Source organism: Nomascus leucogenys, chromosome 5 (assembly GCF_006542625.1).
Source record: "Nomascus leucogenys isolate Asia chromosome 5, Asia_NLE_v1, whole genome shotgun sequence".
Lineage (NCBI taxonomy): Eukaryota > Metazoa > Chordata > Mammalia > Primates > Hylobatidae > Nomascus > Nomascus leucogenys.
Genome location: NC_044385.1, coordinates 63,483,419 through 63,503,411, shown reverse-complemented (window position 1 = coordinate 63,503,411; position 19,993 = coordinate 63,483,419). Strand labels below are relative to the sequence as shown.

The 19,993-nt window shown below is 47.0% G+C and overlaps 1 protein-coding gene across 6 annotated transcripts in view; it reads right to left on the bottom strand.

The window, feature by feature from the left end:
• Window positions 1–952: 952 nt before the first annotated feature.
• Window positions 953–19,993, bottom strand: part of CRYL1 (crystallin lambda 1) — a 119,070-nt gene continuing 100,029 nt past the window's right edge. For 4 of the 6 annotated variants that reach the window (XM_030813269.1, XM_030813273.1, XM_030813272.1 and 1 more), the window contains 3 exons: window positions 9,763–9,868; window positions 1,913–2,019; window positions 954–1,528 (listed from right to left, as the gene is read on the bottom strand). In XM_030813269.1, the coding sequence (XP_030669129.1) occupies window positions 1,415–1,528; window positions 1,913–2,019; window positions 9,763–9,868 (327 nt within the window). In that variant the 3' untranslated portion in view covers window positions 954–1,414. Of the gene's footprint in view, window positions 1,529–1,912; window positions 2,020–9,762; window positions 9,869–19,993 lie in introns of all 6 variants that reach the window. The other 2 variants (XM_030813274.1, XM_030813270.1) reach the window with 2 other exon arrangements.

Here is a 19,993-nt window from a genome sequence, read left to right as displayed (position 1 = left end):
CTGGATTCTTCCCTACCTGGCTCCACTCAGGGTCCCCTCCAGGGCTCCTTTTTGGTCAGGGTGAGCAGCTCTTCATTTCCAGAACACTCCAGGCCTTCCCCATGCTCTCCTTCTCCCGGAAGGGCTGGCTGACTCCACCTGTTACCCGAGCCCCCTCATTGGCCACCTCCTCAAAACCTTCCAGGGCACACAGGGCAGGCAGCTGGCCAGGCTCTCCTGTGTTGGATTCCTCTGGAGAACCAGTCCTGTTTTATTCTCAATTTATGTTCTTTTATGGTGACCTTCTGAAGGGCAGGGGCCACCTGTGGGATGCGTGGCACATCACAGCCACTCAGCGCATGCTGTGAGAATAAATGAGTGCAACGCAGGAGTCTGCGAGCACAGGTTAGCTAAGGTGACCACTTCCACACGGCTCCTGACCGGGGCACTGCTTCCAGCACCTCCACAGCCCTGGCCCCAAGGAAAGGCAGCTCCCTGCTGGACGAAGCTGGGCATCAGAAGCTGCAAGGCTGGGAAGTGTCAGGGGAGCCCACTGGTGGCATCTGGCCACTGTGGTGTGCATGGCCCTGTGGGTAGTGGGGCATGTAATGGTACTCCCAGAGTGTTTTGGGACTGGATCTAGGAAAAGACCACATCAAAGACAATAATGGAAGGTTGGATCAAACAGGTACTTTAGTGTAGAACTTTGGTGCCTTTAATTTGCTACAGACATGGAGTGTCTAAGGGCTGGGCAGTCAGTGATGTTTCCCAAACATCACCTGACCGTAGAGCCTCAGGGGACCATGGAACCTCCTCTGGGAAAAGCCCACATTGCTGGATTTCTGCTGAGTGAAGGACAAAGGGCCTGGAAAAAAGTATCTGCTCATGACTTATTCGTCATGGTCACCCTAAAATATGCCAGTCATCAGGATCAAATGCTGTGTTTCTGAGAAAAAATCAGAATAAAAAAGAAGTCTTTAAGGAATCAAAAACTTTTATTGAGAATAAGCGTTAGCAAAATGAAGGTAGGTGCCTCATAAATGCAGGGCCACAGAGTACTCAGAAAGGGATTCGAAAATAATTACAAAAATATTTTGCCACATATCAACATGAAACTACAATCACCGGCTGTAAAATACAGTCATATGTAATCAAGCTGAAAAGAAAAGGTGAAAATCTCCAGGTTATCTGGCCCAGGTGGCAGGAAATCGACAGCCCCGAGAACGCAAGTGCTGCTGTGCCACCAGGCCCAGGGCTATGATCCAAAGTGACGGGCAGACCACCGGCCTGCACCACCACACTCGGGCTGCACACAAGACAGCCAGCTTAGAGTCTCTGTGGGCTGCTACCTATGTCACAGAGGGCTGATTAAGAGCTTGCAGTGTTCCCAAATAGGGCCTCCAATGAGAGGAGTGGCAGCTGCATTACAAGAAATTCACTGGGGCTGCACCTGACTCTTCAACTTGGCGAGTCTCATGAGGCACTCATCCCTCCACTGCCTCCTGGCAGCTAAGTGCTCCGGGTCACCAGGGACCTTCATGCACATATCCTGCAAGAAGGAGAAGGAAAAAAAGGACAATAAAGAGGAAATAATTTATCAGGAGTGTAATTATTGCTCTTGTTTGTGCAAACTGTGCAGAAACTGCTTTCAAAGACAAAAGCAGTAAACCCTCAATGAACAGCAGCTTTCCAAATCTTGAAAGACCTCAGTCCCTCAGAGACAAGTCACAATGAGCTACCAGTTCACTGGTCACCCTGTCCTTAAGGTGTCCTGGTGACACGATGGAATCATGAACAAAGTTATGAATGAGGAACCACCAAGATCAAGGGCCAAGGTTCCAGCTGCAGATGCAGGCCCACCCGCCGCAGAGGGGAGGGGCAGCACGTGCTCCAGGCGGCCAGCATGCTTCTCTGCAGTGAGTCTACTACGTACCTGGTTAACCTTCTCAGCAGTGGCCCTGGAAAACTCTGGAATGGGTCCAAAAGTCTTTAGGACATGTTTCATGCCTTCGCTGTATCTGTCACAGTAGCTTAACATACCTGGAATTGCAGGAAGACAAGAACCCACAATCTCAGAAAAAAACATTTTTAGTTATACTCAGATTCAGAAATGCGTTCAGAGAGTTTCACCCTGGGGTCAGATAAGCTACACTCTTCCCTCCCTGTGAAGACATGACAGAGCTGGGGAATGTGTAAGGGCCTGCTGGCACTGGAGAAGAGACCCTCCCCATTAACCACTGTCCACGCTGGCTCCTGGGTGTTCGAATGTCAAAAAGTGCTGGGCCTGGCTGGGCACCGTAGCTCACGCCTGTAATCTCAGCACTTTGGGAGGCCAAGGCGGGTAGATCACCTGAGGTTGGGAGTTCAACACCAGCCTAGCCAACATGGTGAAACCCTGTCTCCACTAAAAATACCAAAAATCAGCCACGTGGTGTGGCAGGTGCCTGTAATCTCGGCTACTTAGGAGGCTGAGGCAGGAGAATCACTTGAGCCTGGGAGGCAGAGGTTGAAGTGGGCTGAGATTGTGCCACTGTACTCCAGCCTGGGCAACAGAGCAAGACTCCATCTCAAAAAAAAAAAAAAAAAGTGCCAGGTCCCTCAGACTTCGCATGTCACCTCTGCTGGTGCATCTCACGGGACCTTCCGGTTGGCCTGCGTTCACACACTGATTTGTTGGCTATCACAGTTAAGTCCTAATGTCACCAAAAGCGTTTGCTCCAACCATGGTTGTACAAGGTTATTTGTGTACAACGCTTGAATGCATTTTCCAAGAATTAAAGATGTCAGATCTCAGGTAAACCCGTCACTTATTTCACTGTTAGGCCACAGATCTCAGTTAGCACTGTATTGGGTACGGTCAAGGCTGCAGGTACTTGAAACACTGGTTGGAGAGCTCATGTTGGCTTGTGCCTTGCTGGTTTGGGTGGATGGAGCCAGGCGCTCAGCTGCACAAGCCCCCATGCACGCTTCCCACGCTCCTGCTGCTCCCCAGCCTTGGAGAGCCATGATTTCTCAGATTCTAAGGAGAGGGCCCTGGGACTTTGGTGAAGAGATGCAGGAAGAGGCTTATCCTGGAGGGAGAGGGAGGGAGCCGCACGGGCTAGGCTGACTGCGCGAGAATGGGGTGCGCCCAGGGGAAAGCGCAGGCCAGTCACGGCCCCCACCCAGCATCGGCCTGCCCCGACCCGCTGGGCCCCGCAGACTCACTCTCCCTCACATTCCTCTCCTCCCTGCTGCCGGGAGGCTAATGGGCTGGTGCCGGCCTGTGCTTAGCAAGTCAAGTCAGAAGCCAGGGCCGGAATCCTGGAAGAGGAGGAGGAGACCTTTCTAGTCCTGGGCGCCATGGAGGACACAGGCTGGGCTACTGCTACGACCCTGACCCATTTCCCACATCTTTCAAACCCTTAAAGGGTCAGCAGCTGGTCAGTCCGCCTACAAAGGTAACATGGGGAGCCGCAGAATGTGCAGAGCCTGCCCCAGCTCAGCTTCCCACTCCCCACAAAAACTGTGGATGATTAACTTAAAATATGAACCATCGGTACTAGATACGCTCAAAAAGCAAAAAATAAACAAACAAACATCATCTTTGGGGTTTAGTTTTGATTGACCTATGCTGATGTGAAAGCCTAAAATCATTGGGTTGCAATTTATTTGCTTCAAATAGTTCTTCTCTCAGTGTGTTAAAATTTCCCCCAAAATGGTTTTGAAGGGCAAAAGACTCAAACATACCAACTTTTCTGACATTAGCACCTGAAATTAACTGATGGGTACTCTGTTTATAAAAGAAGGGGTTTCATCTCATTTAACCTAAGTGTTAATTTGGCAGTGCAGAATTCTGGAAGGCTCCTGAGCTTTCCGGCACTGGATAGGTGCTGTAGATGGCTTAGCATTTCTGGAGAACAGAAAACGACCTACACATTTATTTCATGTGGGAAATTACTTACTTCACTTTTGCTAGTTGCTTATTTATTAAAACTAAAGGAGACAAAATCTAGACACAAATACAGTTTATTCCTTCCTTTTGGGGTGGGGGGAGGGCAGAGACACAAGAATCAAGTTGAAAATATATTAAATTAGAAGCAAATGGAAAGAGCTGCTGTGGCTGCATATCCCCCCACTTGCAGGCAGGCAGGCGCCCTCAAGAGACCCCTCAGCAGCCAGTTCCATCTCCCTCACCTACCAGAGCAGCAAGAGGCCAGGGGTTCAGTTCACACAGCACTTACTCTCTGGAACATGTCACATTCTCTGAGCAAGTGTTCATCTCTCCCTGTTCTGTGAAGCCATTTGAACCTCCCAGGAGCTTTCTAGAACTTTCTTTCCTTTCTGCCTTCGTAAAGTTTTAAAGGGACATTTATTTCTACAAAACTTTTATTCTGTTTTATTCTGTTTTGTAGAAATAAAGGTCCCTTTAAAACTTATCATGCTGGAATTCATAATAGTGCAATTCATAATTTCCCCATTTTTATTCAGGAAACCCTTTAAAATGTCAATCTTACTGATATAAACACTTTTTGTAACATGCTCTTGGGCTTTTCTTTCTTTCTTTTCCTCTCCTTCCTTCCTTCCTTCCTTCCTTCCTTCCTTCCTTCCTTCCTTCCCTCCTTCCTTCTTTCCTTCTTTCCTTTCTTTCTTCACGGTCTCCCTCTGTTGCCCAGGCTGGAGTGCAGCAGCATAATCTCAGCTCACTGCAACCTCCCTGCCTCGGGCTCCCGTGATTCTCCAGCCTCGGCCTGCTGAATACCTGGGATTGCAGGCGCACACCACCATGCCTGGCTGGTTTTTGTATTTTTGGTGGAGTCGGGGTTTCGCCGTGTTGGCCAGGCTGGTCTCCAACTCCTGACCTCCAGTGATCTGCCCGCCTCGGCCTCCCAAAGTGCTGGGATTGCAGACGGAGTCTCGCTCACTCAATGCTCAAAGCTGCCCAGGCTGGAGTGCAGTGGCGTGATCTCGGCTAGCTACAACCTCCACCTCCCAGCCGCCTGCCTTGGCCTCCCAAAGTGCTAAGATTACAGCCTCTGCCCGGCCGCCACCCGGTCTAGGAAGTTAGGAGCGTCTCTGCCCGGCCGCCCATCGTCTGGGAAGTGAGGAGCGCCTCTGCCCGCCGCCCGTCTGGGGTGGGCACCCTGCCGGCCCCATCGTCTGGGAAGTGAGGAGCACCTCTGCCCAGCCGCCCCATCTGGGATGTGAGGAGGCCTCTGCCCGGCCGCCCCGTCTGGGAAGTGAGGAGTGTCTCTGCCCGGCTGCCCCGTCTGGGAAGTGAGGAGCCCCTCTGCTCAGCCGCCCCATCTGGGAAGTGAGGAGCGCCTCTGCTTGGCCGCTATGCAACCTTCCAAGTATGAAGTGACAGCCTTCCTTGTAGAATGAATGAAGACACTGGCACTGATTATATAACACCTTGGCAGCTATCTCAAGTCGTTGATGGTGGAGGTAGTGGAATTATAGAAGAAAGCAAACACACAAATTTGACTAAAGGCGATTTTGTGACTTCTTTCTATTGGCCCTGGCAAACCAAGGTTATTCTGGATGGAAACAGCCTTGAAAAGGTGATATATATATGAACGTATCTGATTTTTTTTTCCCCGTATAATTCTTACTTTGTGCATTTGATATTCAGTTGTGTTTGTAATCACGGAAAAATAAAAGCATATATATATAAAAAAAAATGTAAAAGAGGCTGAAAAAAAAAAATGCCCTTGGGATGAAGAGCCTCACTGTCTGTGACGAACTTCAGCTGCCCACACCACGTGCTCACTATGAGATGGGTGCAGCCTCCGAGTGCTCCAAGGGCAGGAGTTCACAGTGACCTAGACTCACGACCTGCATCTGCCTGATTGTTTACAACCATGTCCCAGTAAACTTATGACTGTGACTGTTATTTGCAACTCCTCCCCTTCCATTTTAGGGAGGTATAATTTATTTTCAACAATTATTTTGGCTTCTCTATATCACGAGAGGAGAATTGGGTGTAAATTACTCTAAAATGCCAATTTCTTTGGAAATAGGAAAAATACAACACAGCCCACTTCACTTTTGATCCCCCTGGTCTGCCCTCCCCCACTATTTCTATCTAATCCAGCCTCCCCTGTATTTTTTCTTCTATGCTTCCATGCCCTCTGTCCCTTTGAGTTCTAAGTCTTCCAAAACCCTTGTAGAGCTTGGCTTTTCAGAAGATTCTGAATCTAATTTCTAAAGAGATGCTTATCCAGAAAAAGACAAAAAGTAGAAAAAAGAATTGATTCTCATGAGATTGGATGTAGCTTAACTTGCTGCTTTCTAACTTGGGAGTCTTGGGCTGTGGGCCTCTGAGGGACAGTGGGTTTGAGTGCCCCAGGTGCACAGTTAGGAATCCTTTCCGTTCCCATGTATGCAGCAGGCACCAGAGGAGGCCTTGACCCCAGCCCGAGGCCACAGCCACTAGGAGGGATTCCAGGCATCAGCTCCTTGGAGAGCCCTAATTGCCACCCATACCGGGGAAGTCTGGTTTTCTTCCACACAGCTATGAACCCACACCTATGTGAATTCACCTGCTTTTTAGAGACAGGGTTTCACAGAACTCATTAAGTAAGATCAAAAACGCCTCAAAGCACAGAGCGACATTATCTCATTCCTCCTCTCAGGATCAAATTCCCACCTGAGTGAGGACTTGCCCAGGGTAGGGGAGGCAGAACCGACCTGGGCCCCTCACCTCACCTCAGCAAGTCCCCGCCCATCGGCTCACCTGCTTCCACTGGCTGGCAAATAATCGCTTCCCATCAATCAACCAAACCCACCAGCCACCAGGCATCTCAGTTTTAAAAAAGGCAAGTGTCTACACAGGAGAGGAAATCTGTGAGGCAAAATGGTAAATAAACATCCACTTCCCCTGGAGGCGATTTCCACGCTGCCAGATTCTGAGATGTCCTCATTTCAAGTGGAACAAAACGCAAGAGGAACCCAAACAGCCCCAGGGACAAGACGGAGCGGTTCCTCTCTCTACTGACCTGCGAGTCTAAAGCTTAGCAAAGAAACAAACCCGGCTGGGAAACTCTAGGTACCTGGCTCCAGAGGCTTCTCCACACCACAGCAAAAATACTAATCTGTATTTATTCCTCTCTCTGCACTTGTGAATCTTTTTGGAAGAATTTTAAAAACCAAAGGTAAAACAATAATGAAAAAAACTAGAAAAGTAGTACATGAAACAAACAAGATAAAACTCTGTTTGAATACAACATATATTAAGGACTTAATAGGTGCCAGCAATCCAGCTAAGAGCTTCCATCTGGTTCAATTCTCACACCACCCTGAGGAAGCAGTTACTATTGTCCCCATTTCACAGATGGGGAAACTGAGATGCAGTGAACTTAAGTCACTTGCCCAAGGTTATACAGCCAGTAGGTTGGAAAGCTAGGGTAAGGAGCCGGCCCGCTGGCTCCACAGGCCAGAACCACCATTCTGAGGGCCCATCTTTCGGGGAGTTGTTTGTAAAAGGAGCCAAAAGGCAATGGCACGCTGGCCTCCTGTTTCTCAGAAACTATTTCATTAGATTAAAAATAAATCCTAAAATATTTGCACTAGTTCTAGATAAATGGTAGCCTTTCAGGCTAATAACTACCCTTAACCTGAGATGCTGGCTTTATGAAAACAGTATCAGAAAAGAAGAACAATTCTCCCAACTCCAATCTTGATATATTCTGGGAGACACAGGGAAGAATGATAAACATTTCTATGGGTTCCCAGCCAGATCTTATAACTCTCCAACTCTGGTCTTTGGAATGCTCTGAAGTTGAAAACTACATCCGTCCACCATTATCATATGAAGCCAATTAGGTTTTCTTATCATATCTGCTTTGTTTGAAAAATTGTTATGGGCCTCCTTCCTGTCTGCCACTCTATTTGATTCTTGAGTTTCTGGTTTCATTGGCTTCTGTTTCTATCTGTTTGAAAGTCAAAGCTGTTCTCAGTTCTGTCCCTATCTATTTCTTATGATTCCTCAATTATCTTATTTTTCTCAAGGGAAAAAAAAAGGAGAAAGAAAAACACAGTGGTTATCAGGCAGCGTCTATATACATTTCAAATGTATAAATTTCTATACATTTCAAATGCTTAAATATATATACAAATGTATATACATTTCAAATGCTTAAATATGCTCACAAGTTTTGAGGTTCTGGTTGAAAACACCATTTGAAATGATCTCAGACTTTGTGTTAATAATACAAGAAAACTCTTGTTTCATTGCATGAGGCCATCTTTCTCTACATTATCTTCCTCTATTCAGTGGTTATCTTCCCATACAACTAACACACAAGTGCTAGAGCAGATTCCCCTCTTCCCTTCACTCCTCTTGGCTTGATTCTGATAAGAACTGAAGCAGAGAACACATGGCCCATCCACTTCAGAAATCATCTGTGCACCTGCTGTGTGCAGGAACATGTCTAGTAAAGCTGCCTTGAATTATTCATTGGACAGCATATTTCATTAACTACTGTGAAAATTGACTGAACTATCACCAAAATGTAATACTGAAATTATAGAACTGAAGTCAAACAGACTGAGAGAGGTCACCAACTCTTAACCTCCCCTCTCACGGAGGGAGTTTCCTCTCAACATCTAAACCTCCCACACGCAGGCAACCACGTCCCCTGCTCTGCTTATCCACTTAAAGCATGGGCCTTTCCTGGAAATCAGCCCCTGTTACTAGAAAGTTCTTCCTGCCATGTACTGAGCCCAAACCTGTCTGTCTGCTTGCCATTTCCAGTCTTTCACTCCACTTCCGCCCCCACAAAAGATACAGACCGAGAGACATACATGAGACTCTGGTCACTTTTTTCTGGATAAGCCCCAGCTTCTCAGTATCCTTTGTTAAATGCAGACCATTGAGCTGCATACAATATTTCTTTTCTCTTTCTGTATGTTTTCCAAGTTAGTAATATTATTAATCTGTAGTAATTGTAGAAATTTATAACACAGACAAGCAAAAAGATACTACAAGTTACTTATAATCTCAGTACCAAGAGATAGCTGGCAATAATAACATCTAGGTTACATCTCTCTCCAGATTTTATACATAGTTTTTAAAATTTACTTTGTCTTAATTTGCTATAGGTTTTATTGGTTATCAAATGACATCTTCTTTTTGGATCAATTAAAATCTGGTTGACAGAGTTCCATTCTTGGAAGTTTCTTGTCCTTCCCAAGTCATCTTTCCTTTAGAGTTACCAGATCACAGATAATGGGCTCAGACCTAATTTCCCACAAGCCTTCTGGAGGCAGCGTCTGGCCAATGTCTGGACTGCCCCACCCATATGCCCCTCTCCAGCTCCCAGCCTGTGGAAGCCCTCACTATAGGCTCCCTAGCCTTCTAGAAGAAAACCTTGCTCATATTTGGGCAGAAGATATATCCAGCAGAGGTCCCTGTGGGTTAAGTCAGCCCCCTGTCTTTTCTTCTTGCCTCTGTAAATAATGTCATCATCTTCCTCAGGAAACTACCACTTTCCCTTCTGCCAGGCTGGGTGACATGCTGCGAAGTTTCCGTGACATCACCAGCCTCTCTTCCTTTGAGCTCTCACCTGAGCACAATGCACCACACGGAGCCCTGAGGTGCATGCACTCCGCATGGATTTACATCTCAGTACACAGCGTTTCGCATCCCTGCCTTGTCTGTGAATCACCAGGGCTGGCCATTATCTCCTATATATCCTACTGTCTCTCTTCAGTTGTAAGAAAAGGCAAAATGTGACTGTTAACAAAACCCATGACAACACTAAATAGAATGGAATTCCCATCCTGGCCCCAGATGCATACCTTCTGCATTGAGATGCATGGTTTCCAGGGGTCCAATGAACGCATACCGCATGCCCAACCCTTCTGACATGACAAGGTCCAGGTCACTAGGAGACACGATTCCTTCCTACGTGGAGAAATTGGGCGGCATAGATGAGTTCTGTAAAAAGACAATTTCATGACCACCACTTCCATCCTAACTTCTTTAGAGCAGGATCCCAAAGTCTTCTCCAAAGCACTATACAGGGTGAGTGCCACTTACCGAATATGCTTATGACCAGATGTGTTTTGGATGGCTGATATTTTTTAGATTTTGGAATATTAGCATATGCATAATGAGATATTTGGGGGATGGGAGCTGAGACTAAACACAAAATCTATTTCTGTTTCATATACACCTAGCCTGAAGGTAATTTTATATAATATTTTCGATAATTTTGTGCATGAAATAGTTTGTGTACACAAAACCATCAGAAAAGCAAAGGTATCACTATCTCATGTCAGTGCTCAAAAAGTTTTGGATTTTGGAGCATTTTGGATTTTGGATTTTCAGATTAGGGATGTTCAACCTATGATAGTATTTTGATTGAATTTTGCGTGACAAAACTATAATATTATCATATGTTATAAATGGCTTGGCGTGGTGGCTCACACCTGCAATCCCAGCACATTCAGAGGCTGAGGTGGGGGATCACCTGAGGTCAGGAGTTCGAGACCAGCCTGGCCAACATGGTGAAACCCTGTCTCTACTAAAAATACAAAAAATTAGCCAGGCATGGTGGTGCATGCCTCTAGTCCGAGCTACTCAGGAGGCTGAGGCACGAGAATCACTTGAACCCAGGAGGCAGAAGTTGCACTGACCCGAGATCATGCCACTGCACTCCAGCCTGGGCATCAAAGCGAGACTGTCTCAAAAAAAAAAAAAAAAAAATTTATATATATATATATATATATATACACACACACACACACACATATATACTAAAAAGAGATTTTTTTTTTATTTTTTTGTGAAATGGTCAAACACAAATTCACCTTTTCCATCCCTGCAATCTACTACGGGTTGAAATCAATTTCTCTTGACCTCCCTGCCTCCTTATCTCACCCTACAATCTACGGACCGCCTGCAGCTGCAGGGAGTGGGAGAGGCTGACGACAAGGGGAGCGTGACGACCCGGGGCGTCGTAGTAAAAGGACAGGAAGGATTTTCTAGATTTGTGCCTAGGACCCGGGGGGAGTAAGATTAGAGCCATCAAAACACGTGGGACGGTGCTCTCCAGGCTTCACCTGCCTGCAAGTCCGGCTTTGTTCAGCTTTTAATGAGTTCGTAAAAAGTGATATTCTTTGATGAAATGCAGCTTAGAACCATGGGTTTGTTTGCTAAGGTGGGGCCCTGGAATCTTCTGCAATGTAAATTGCAAAGCAAGAGGCAAGTTGTTATGTGTTGAGGTTAGACGTCTGATCAGCCAACTGTGTTCCTTGGCCTCACGTGGCTTTGGGATGGAGGCAGGGAAGCGCAGATAATGATCTGCAAGAGCTGCGCTCCACTGAGGTCCCTCCCGTCAGAGGATGCCTCCCCCTTGGGCATTTCCACTGTCAGGAGAGCGGACGGAGGGAAGCCGCCACCTTTTCCCCTACGCCTTCACGGCTCAGACGCGCAGCACTCCCGCGGAATCCGCCGCCCCAGGTCTCATCTGAGCGCTGTCTTTCACCATAGCTCTGTAGGACTGAGGCAGTAGCGTTGGCCCGCCTGCGAGAGCCTGACCGTGGACCATGCGTCGCGCCCTTCCCGTCGCGGCCTGGGCGGGCCCGCCTGCCCTCGGCTGAGCCCGGTTTCCCTACCCCGGGGCACCTCCCCACGCCCGCACCCGGCCCCACTCCCTCCCAGGCTTGCGGGTAGAGCCTGTCTTTGCCCAGAGGGCCGTCTCCGAGCTGGGGGCCTGCTCCGCCCGGAGGGCTCTGCGGGGAGCCCGGCACAGCGGCCTGCAGGGAGGCGCCCTCTGCCCTGCTGCGAGCCTGGGGCGCCTGGGCCTGGCCTCGAGGTTCCTGGGCCTCCAGGGCAGCCCCAGGGTCCCCCAAGAAGCGAGAAAAGGGGTTCGAAACCCCCGCCGTGCCCCGCAACCGGCTGCGGCGGGCGACAGCCAGGTGCCTCAGGTCCGTGTGCTGGCTTGGACACCGCCCTGCGTCTGCAGAGAGCGCGGTGGTGAAGCGGGAGCAGGCGGCTTGGCCCAGGAGCCAGGACGGCCACAGCCACGCCACCGGCGTGGGCGAGGGCCAGGGCCACTCACTGTGACCCGCAACTCCCTTTTAGAGAGCCACTTTGCATTTCGTTTTGTTTGCGCACATGGGACACAAACATATCGAGGCTGAACAAGCCACAACCCACGTTTCCAGGAGAATTACAAAGCAAGGCCCGGCCTCGCCTGCCGCAGACTCCGCCCGCTTCTAGAGGCCTGCACCCTGACTCCTGCAATAGCGGCTTTCCTGCTTCTGAGACTGGCCACCCGTGTTCACATTCCTCAACTGCAGCGTTTGCTGCTGGCCCATTTCTAATCTTCCGGTAAGTGGAATCACTGAGCGCACGTTCTTTCGTGACTTGTCTCTCACCATCCTGTTTCTCAGATTCACCTGAGTCACGTGTCCATCTCCTTGATGCAGAGACATGAGTCTACTCATCCACCCTGCGGCCATGAGCCTTTGGCTAGTCTGGGGCTCCTGTGAGCAGGGCAGCCAGGGACACGGGCACAGGGCCCGGGCCGCGGCTGGGGCCCAGAGCATCCTTCTCCCCCTCCCTGCGGCGCCCCGGCCTCCAGCATTGTGTAGAAGAGGTCCCGTCGCGCCTCAGCCTCGCCCCGCTTGATGTCCTCACCCTTGCAAAGTTTCGCTAATCTGGTAGGGTGAAATGGTATCTCATCGGGTTTCCTTCGAGTTCTAAATCACCCTACCACGTGTTCACTGACTGCTAAGGAGAGCGAATCAGTCTGTGCAAGTCACTGCAATGCTGAGGAGGGTCGCCTCCTTTCACTCCCAACAGCGAAGCTGTAACGGGTCGGGGCATCATGGGGGCTGGAGGATATCTACCTAAGGCCCACAGAAACTCCGGAACCGTCAAGAATCCCGCGTGGAACACAGGCATTGTCGCCTCCCCTCCCTGGCAGGAGGTCTGGAGGCAGGAAGGGTGGCTCCCTGCCCTCTCTCCAGGCTGCTGGAAGGCCTGGGCTGTGGCCCCTCGCACCCCCGTGGGCTCTGGAATGCTGTGAAAGGCAGCCCGGCGGCCTGCAGACTCTCCCTCACCCTTGGTTTCCAGGCCAACATTCCGAACAGCCCCAAGTTTTCATTTTAGTATTCAAACTGGGAAGTATGCAAACATGGAAGCCACCCTATACTTGCAGTGTTATTTGGCTTGGCTCTTTTCGAATCGTATTTAGTATTTTTAGAGCTGATTTTTAAAAAATCACTTTTAGGATTGCAAAATAGAAAACAGGTGAGCCACCCAAGAGTGGATCCTTTTTGGTTTGTATCATCTGAGCTAACAGCCCCTGACTAATGCCCGAGAAGGGTTCTCCATGCTGCCCCATGACGTGGGAGGAGCCACACTCCCTCCAACTGCCGCGTTCTCAGCTCTGCCTGATTTCATCTAGAGGAGGGCTGTGGGTCTTCCATCAGTCACTATTCACCAGTAGAACAAGTGAGAAAGGGAAAACGTTTTGATACTTCCCCTTCCTCACTCTTCTTTCTGCCAGTTTGAATTTCTGAAATGGATTTCTCAAAGCTTGAGTTTTTACCAAGAAGCTAAATATAGAGAAAGAAAAGGACCACAAGGCATTCAGTTGAGAAGCTCCACAACTAGGATATCATGTCCCCAAGGCAAACTTTTGAGAAACTTCTGAGAAACTTTTGAGTTTCTCCCTGCTGCATTTGGTGCTGAACTAAAGCTTTCCCATTTAGGATGTTTTGAAGCTCAGGTTGCTTAATTTTGCCACTGAGCTTAATTCCACCCAAAGCCTTGTGACATCTGTGACCTAATATTATCATAACAATGACAAATAATCATTTGTCATTGATAAATAATCGCAGCAGCATGACAGGCAGAAACAAGTGCTTATGTTGAAACAGGGAACTGACAAGCGATTCCTTGGAATAGGTGACGGGCAGCACAGCTGTGTGGAGATGGGAACCCTACCTGAGTCCAGCCTTTCTGTGGTTCCATTAACATTGATCAGTTTAGCAATCAGTACTTACTCCATTTTATGGTAAAATTCTCAAGTCACACATACAAAGAAAAGATTCTTAAAAAATCATACAAAGCAATGAATACTACAATCACTGTTAGTTCAAAACGTGGTTTCATGTCCTGAAAATCATTGGGCAAAGAGATCCCAGACAGTGTTAAGGAACCCCTTTTATTGAAAAACTTCTTGCTTCTGCTTCCTTAGTTAAAACCTGAGATTTTTCCACAGTCGAGTAACACATGGATAGCTGGGGCGCATACTTTGCACCTGATTTGGTGGGAGAAAATGCCCAGGCTGAGAGGAGCCACAAGACTGTCATCCGTGAAGTAAGGAGAAAATGCAAGATAGTTAATAATGTACCCAACTGCTATGACACAAATGTTAAGTCGAATGAAAGGTTTAGGGATGTATCACTCAGGGTTCTACCAGACAAAGCCAGTAAGATCACACACACACACATACATCAAGATATTTATTTCAAGGAATTGGCTCATGTGACTGTGGGCCTGGCAAGTCGGAAAGCCATGGACAGGCCATCAGGAGGGCAGGCCGGCAACTCCAGGCAGGAACTACCCCACAGTCTGCAGATGGAATTTCTCCTTCCTCAGGAAGATCTCAGTTCTGCTTTCAAGGCCTTTCAATGGACTGGATTTAGCCCACCCAGACTATGGAGAATAATATCATTTACTTACAGTCAACTATGTACCAAATACCTTCCCAGCAACATCTAGACTGAGTTTGACTGAGTGACTGGATGCTCTAGCCTGGCTGAGCTGACCCTCTCAGGGGACAGATACCCTCAGGGATCTTGGATCAAGGACTTTTGTTTGTTTGTGGGGTGGGGATGGGGAGAAGAGGAAGCAAGACACATCTAACAATTAACAATAGCAAAGGGTTAACAGATGCTGTGGTACTTACTCTGGTCCTTCGGACAGTCCAAGAAGAAGAGGAAGGCAGGAGAGAAACTTGCGTGGTGGAGGCACACGATATTTGATGGGTAAATCCTCTGTGACTATCTCCTCTACTGATCACCAGCTACACAGAACCATCTTTCGTTCTCTGTAATCATCCCATTCCTAGATTTAATTTTCTGATTCATATATTTTTTTGCATGCCCTCATTTTCATTTGCTTTTCTCATTTTTCTTCATACCATTCTTCCTCATCCACTTTTTTACTAATTCCCAGCTTTCGATCTTCTATTTTGTTTTGCTCTACTTTTCCCCCAAACTTGGTCCTGAATTTTCACATTTTTCTTGTGCAAACACTACTATAACTTTACTACTACTATCACCACCAGGAACACAGACTTGCCTCTCAGGAATTTGGATGAGGTTCTATTCAAGTCCTTCCACTCCTCAGCTAGAGTGTCGGCATAAGTCCACTGTCAACTGAGAAACAGGAGAAAAATTAAGAGGCAGGAGTCACAAAAGGTTTTATCTTAGGTGAGTGTCAAATAAAGAAATGCAACAGCGAGGAGTACTCTGCCACCTTCAGCCCTATGAGGGCGACATGAAGAAAGCACTGGGCTTGTGTGGATCACCCCAGGGCAGTGGCCAAGAAGAAAGGATTACACCAGCACGTCCACCTCAATCTCTAGTGAAAGAAAGGATGGAACAAAGTTAAATCTCGATGATTTTCTCATCTCCAGAGATGTTCAAGGACAGACTCAGACAAGAAGAATCACTTGTACAGAAATAACTCGAGCATGAGCCAGGGTACTAGACTGTCCCTCTGAGAAACATCCAGCCCTAGGGTCCTTGCAAATGCTACAGGGAGTAACAGAGTTAGAGATTAAGTTTATTATTATTATTATTATTTTGAGATGGAGTTTTGCTCTTGTTGTCCAGGCTGGAGTGCAATGGCGGGATCTCGGCTCACTGCAACCTCCGCCTCCCGGGTTCAAGCGATTCTCCTGCTTCGGCTTCCGAATAGCTGGGATTACAGGCATGTATTACCACGCCCAGCTAATTTTGTATTTTTAGTAGAGACACAGTTTCTCCATGTTGGTCAGGCTGGTCTCAAACTCCTGACCTCAAGTGATCGACCCGCCTCAGCCTCCCAAAGTGCTGAGATTACAGGTGTGAGCCACCACGTCTGGCCTAGATTAAGTTTATATTGAGAACTATCACAATGATTCATGAGTCTCTCATGAGAAACTAGTTGGAATTATGAGTTTGTTCCCTCCACTTACACATACCGTACCCACATGTTTTCGTTTGCTATACTCTTCACCACATGTTGCTTCCCCCACATGCAACAGGAAACTGGCTCCACGGCAAGGGTGAAAAAGATCTGACCCGGCGGTCCCCACCCACGCCACCTTCCAGGGACAAGGTGAGGCCAAGATGAGACTTTAGTAAGTCGAAAATAAAAGACTGCTAAGTGCTGCCCCACAATTACTCACAGGCTTGTGGTCAGGTTTGTGAGCTGCTTGGCCTGTTGCCGGCACTTACAAGCTTTCTTGGAAGCAAGACACAGACATTCCTGCGGAATGACTTGAGCAAATTTTGCTAACGCTACAAGGGTTGATTGAACACCGCCACATTGAACTGATGCAAGAGGACACTGAATCACACCCATAAAACACCCGTCCTGTCAAGAGTCTTTCGAGAGGACGCACAGGAGTCAGTGCTCCGGGGAAAGAAGATGAGAAACACCAGGTGGACCACCCTGGCCAGGCTGCTGGGAACAAGCCCACGTGCACAGCTGCCGGAGGAGAGGCAGGTCTCCCCTCTGGGAGGCATCTCAGCTACATCTATCAAGTTATAAAAATGTGACTCTCCCGCAGGGCGAGCCCACTCCCAGAATTATTCCAGAAAAGACTCCAGAAGAAGAAACCATATGTGCAAAGAGGCTCACTGAGGCCTGACCTTAAAACATCCCCCAGTAAGGGAAAGATTGGATTTAAAAGAAAAAAAAAAAAGACCAGCTAAATGAAATATCATAAAGCCATTAACAATGAATAAAAACGTGAGCAGCATGTTCATAATAGAGACTAGACAGGAACAAAGGAAAATGAAAGCAATTTGACTTAGGGTAGAGCAAACACAGGTGGTGTTTTCCCTTTGACTTTTCTTTAAAATAGAGGGGTTCTTTTTGTTTGTTTTTTGCTTTTTTTTTTGAGACAGAGTCTCGCTCTGTCGCCCAGGATGGAGTGCAGTGGCACAATCTCAACTCACTGCAACCTCCGCCTCCTGGGTTCAAGCGATTCTCCTGCCTCAGCCTCCCGAATAGCTGGGACTACAGGCGCCCGCCATCACACCTGGCTAAATTTTTGTATTTTTAGTAGAAACAGGGTTTCACTGTGTTAGCCAGGATGGTCTCGATCTCCTGACCTCATGATCCGTCTGCCTTGGCCTCCCAAAATGCTGGGATTACAGGCGTGAGCCACCGCGCCCAGCCTAACATAGAGCTTTTAAATAGAAACAAACAAACAAACAAAATGGAAAGGAAAGAGAGGAAAGACTTTGCTCTAATAAAAGGGACATTCCAGAGTACTTCAGGCCCCGGTGCTAATTCCCTGGTGCGCTTTTTCTTAGTACACTATGTGTATAATGATGCTTTCAGGGGGAAAAACAACAGTATTATAGAGTCTGAAAGAAAGGAAAGGCCTAGACTTTTGAAACAAATACAACAGCAAAAAGAATCAATCATTGTGTATGAATGTGAATACGTTCACTTCCATTCTATGAGGGTAGTGATACTTTAATTGAGGGGTCCTCTGGGAATACAGTTTACTACAATAAGTTTTGAACCAAAGAGTGTAAGCCCTGACTCCAAAAACAGCCATGGAGCACAAGCCCCATATCTGCCTGCTCCCCACATCTTTACCGAGAGACACTTCCTGCCTTGATGGTCCCTAGGGCTCAAGTGGCCTCTCACCTGGCTTCTACCTGCAGCTGATGGAAGGCACAAAGCCTGGCTCCCACAAGGGAAGAGGGATGCAGTGTCATCTGTCACCTCCCGCCTCCCTTCTCTTTGCCTTTTCTCTTGGGGACTCCTCACCCCCATCCTCTACTTCTGGGGACCCTTACCCCTGGCCTGTTAACTTCCCAACTTCAAACTGAGGGAGCTGAAATCCATCATTTATATTCACTGCGCAAGCACCTATTGGTAATGATTGCTAGAAGGTGTTACAGTAACAGCATTTTCATTTATTTATTTACTTATTTATTTTTTAGAGTTAGAATATTAACATAGAAGTTTTGCAGCATTTTGGGGATTTTTAATGAGTATGTGGTTGATGTTATTTATTTGCTTGTTAATGGGGATACAGGTATCTCTAAATTCATAAGTCAGCAGTATCTCTCTTTTCAACAGGGTTTTGTTCCTCACCAATATGACTACTCAGAAAATGGCCACCCACAAAATAATAAATAATCGTACAAAAATAGTCTACTTCTTATGGAAAATTGCTGCTAGAAAAAAAATCCTAATTAAGGCCAGGTGTGATGGCTCACATCTGTAATCCTAGCACTTTGGGAGGCCAAGGCAGGCCGGTCATTTGAGGTCAGGAGTTCAAGACCAGCTTGGCCAACATGGAGAAACCCCATCTCTACTAAAAATACAAAAAATTAGCCAGGCATGGTGGCATGCGCCTGTAGTCCCAGCTACTTGGGAGGCTGAGGCAGGAGAAGCCTTTGAACCTGGGAGATGGAGATTGCCATGAGCCGAGATCACGCCATTGCACTCCAACCTGGGCCACAGAGTGAAACTCCATTTCCAAAAAAAAGTCCTAATTAACTAATGATTCCAACCCAACAAATAAAAGTTTGCAGATAGAATTCCAGTTGCTGTGGCAGTTGACGTAATCCCTGCAAACATCTGTACTACTTACTCTAGAGAGAAAACATTACAAGGTACAAACGTGCTCCCTTGCACCTCCAGCCAGGCTGGGGTCGCCCAGCAAGTGTAAGCAAACCTGTGGGAAAGCTGAGCTGGACTTGGCTCTGCACACGGGTGGCATGCAGCTTCTGACTCTAACATAGAGGAGGAGAAAGCTTTACAAATATGCTTAGATGCCATTTCTCTGCACAAAGCCACCAGCCTTTCTGGAAAAGTCTTGCACTCCTGCTCTCCTTTTGGAAGAGCCCCACATTCCAACAGTTTGTCACGTGCATCCTAACCCATCTCAAGTGGTATCTACAGTCTTTCCAACCAAAGGGCCATGCTACTCTGTGAAAAATGCCACTGGAAGTTTGATAGGGATTGCACTGAATCTGTAGATCACCTTGGGCAGTATGGACATTTTAACAATATTAATCCTTCAAATCCATGAACACAGAATGTCCTTCCATTTATTTGTGTCTTCTTCAGTTTTTTTCATCAGTGTAATTATAGTTGTCAGTGTACAGATATTTCACTTTCTTGGTTAAATATATTTCTAAGCATTTTGGGGCAGCTTCTGTAAATGGAACTGTTTTCTTGATTTCTTTTTCACGTAGTTCCTTGTTAGTGTATAGAAATGCTACCAACCTTTGTATGTTGACTTTGTATCCTGCAACTTTACTGAATTTATTTATCAGTTCCAACAGAACTTTAGGGTTTTCTATATATGAGATCATGTTGCCAGCAAACAGTGATAATTTAACTTCATTTCCAATTCGAATGCCTTTTATTTCTTTCTCTTGCCTAATTGCTATGGCTAGGACTTCCGTACTATGTTGGATAGAAGTGGTGAGAGTAGGCACCCTTGTCTTGTTCCTAATGTTAGAAGAAAAGCCTTCAACTTTTCACGATTGAGTATGATATTTACTGTGGGTGTGTCACATATGGCCTTTACTGTGTTGAGGAACACTTCTTCTATATCTAATTTGAAGAGAGTTTTATTATAAAATGATGCTGAATGTTGTCGTGTGCTTTTTCTGCATCTGTTGAGATGATCGTATGGTTTTTGTCCTGTATTCTGTTAACATGACATATCACATTTATAGATTTGCCTATGGTAAAGTATCTCTGCACCCTGTGATGAATTCCCCTTGATTATGTTATTAAATATAGGATCCTTTTAATGTGCTG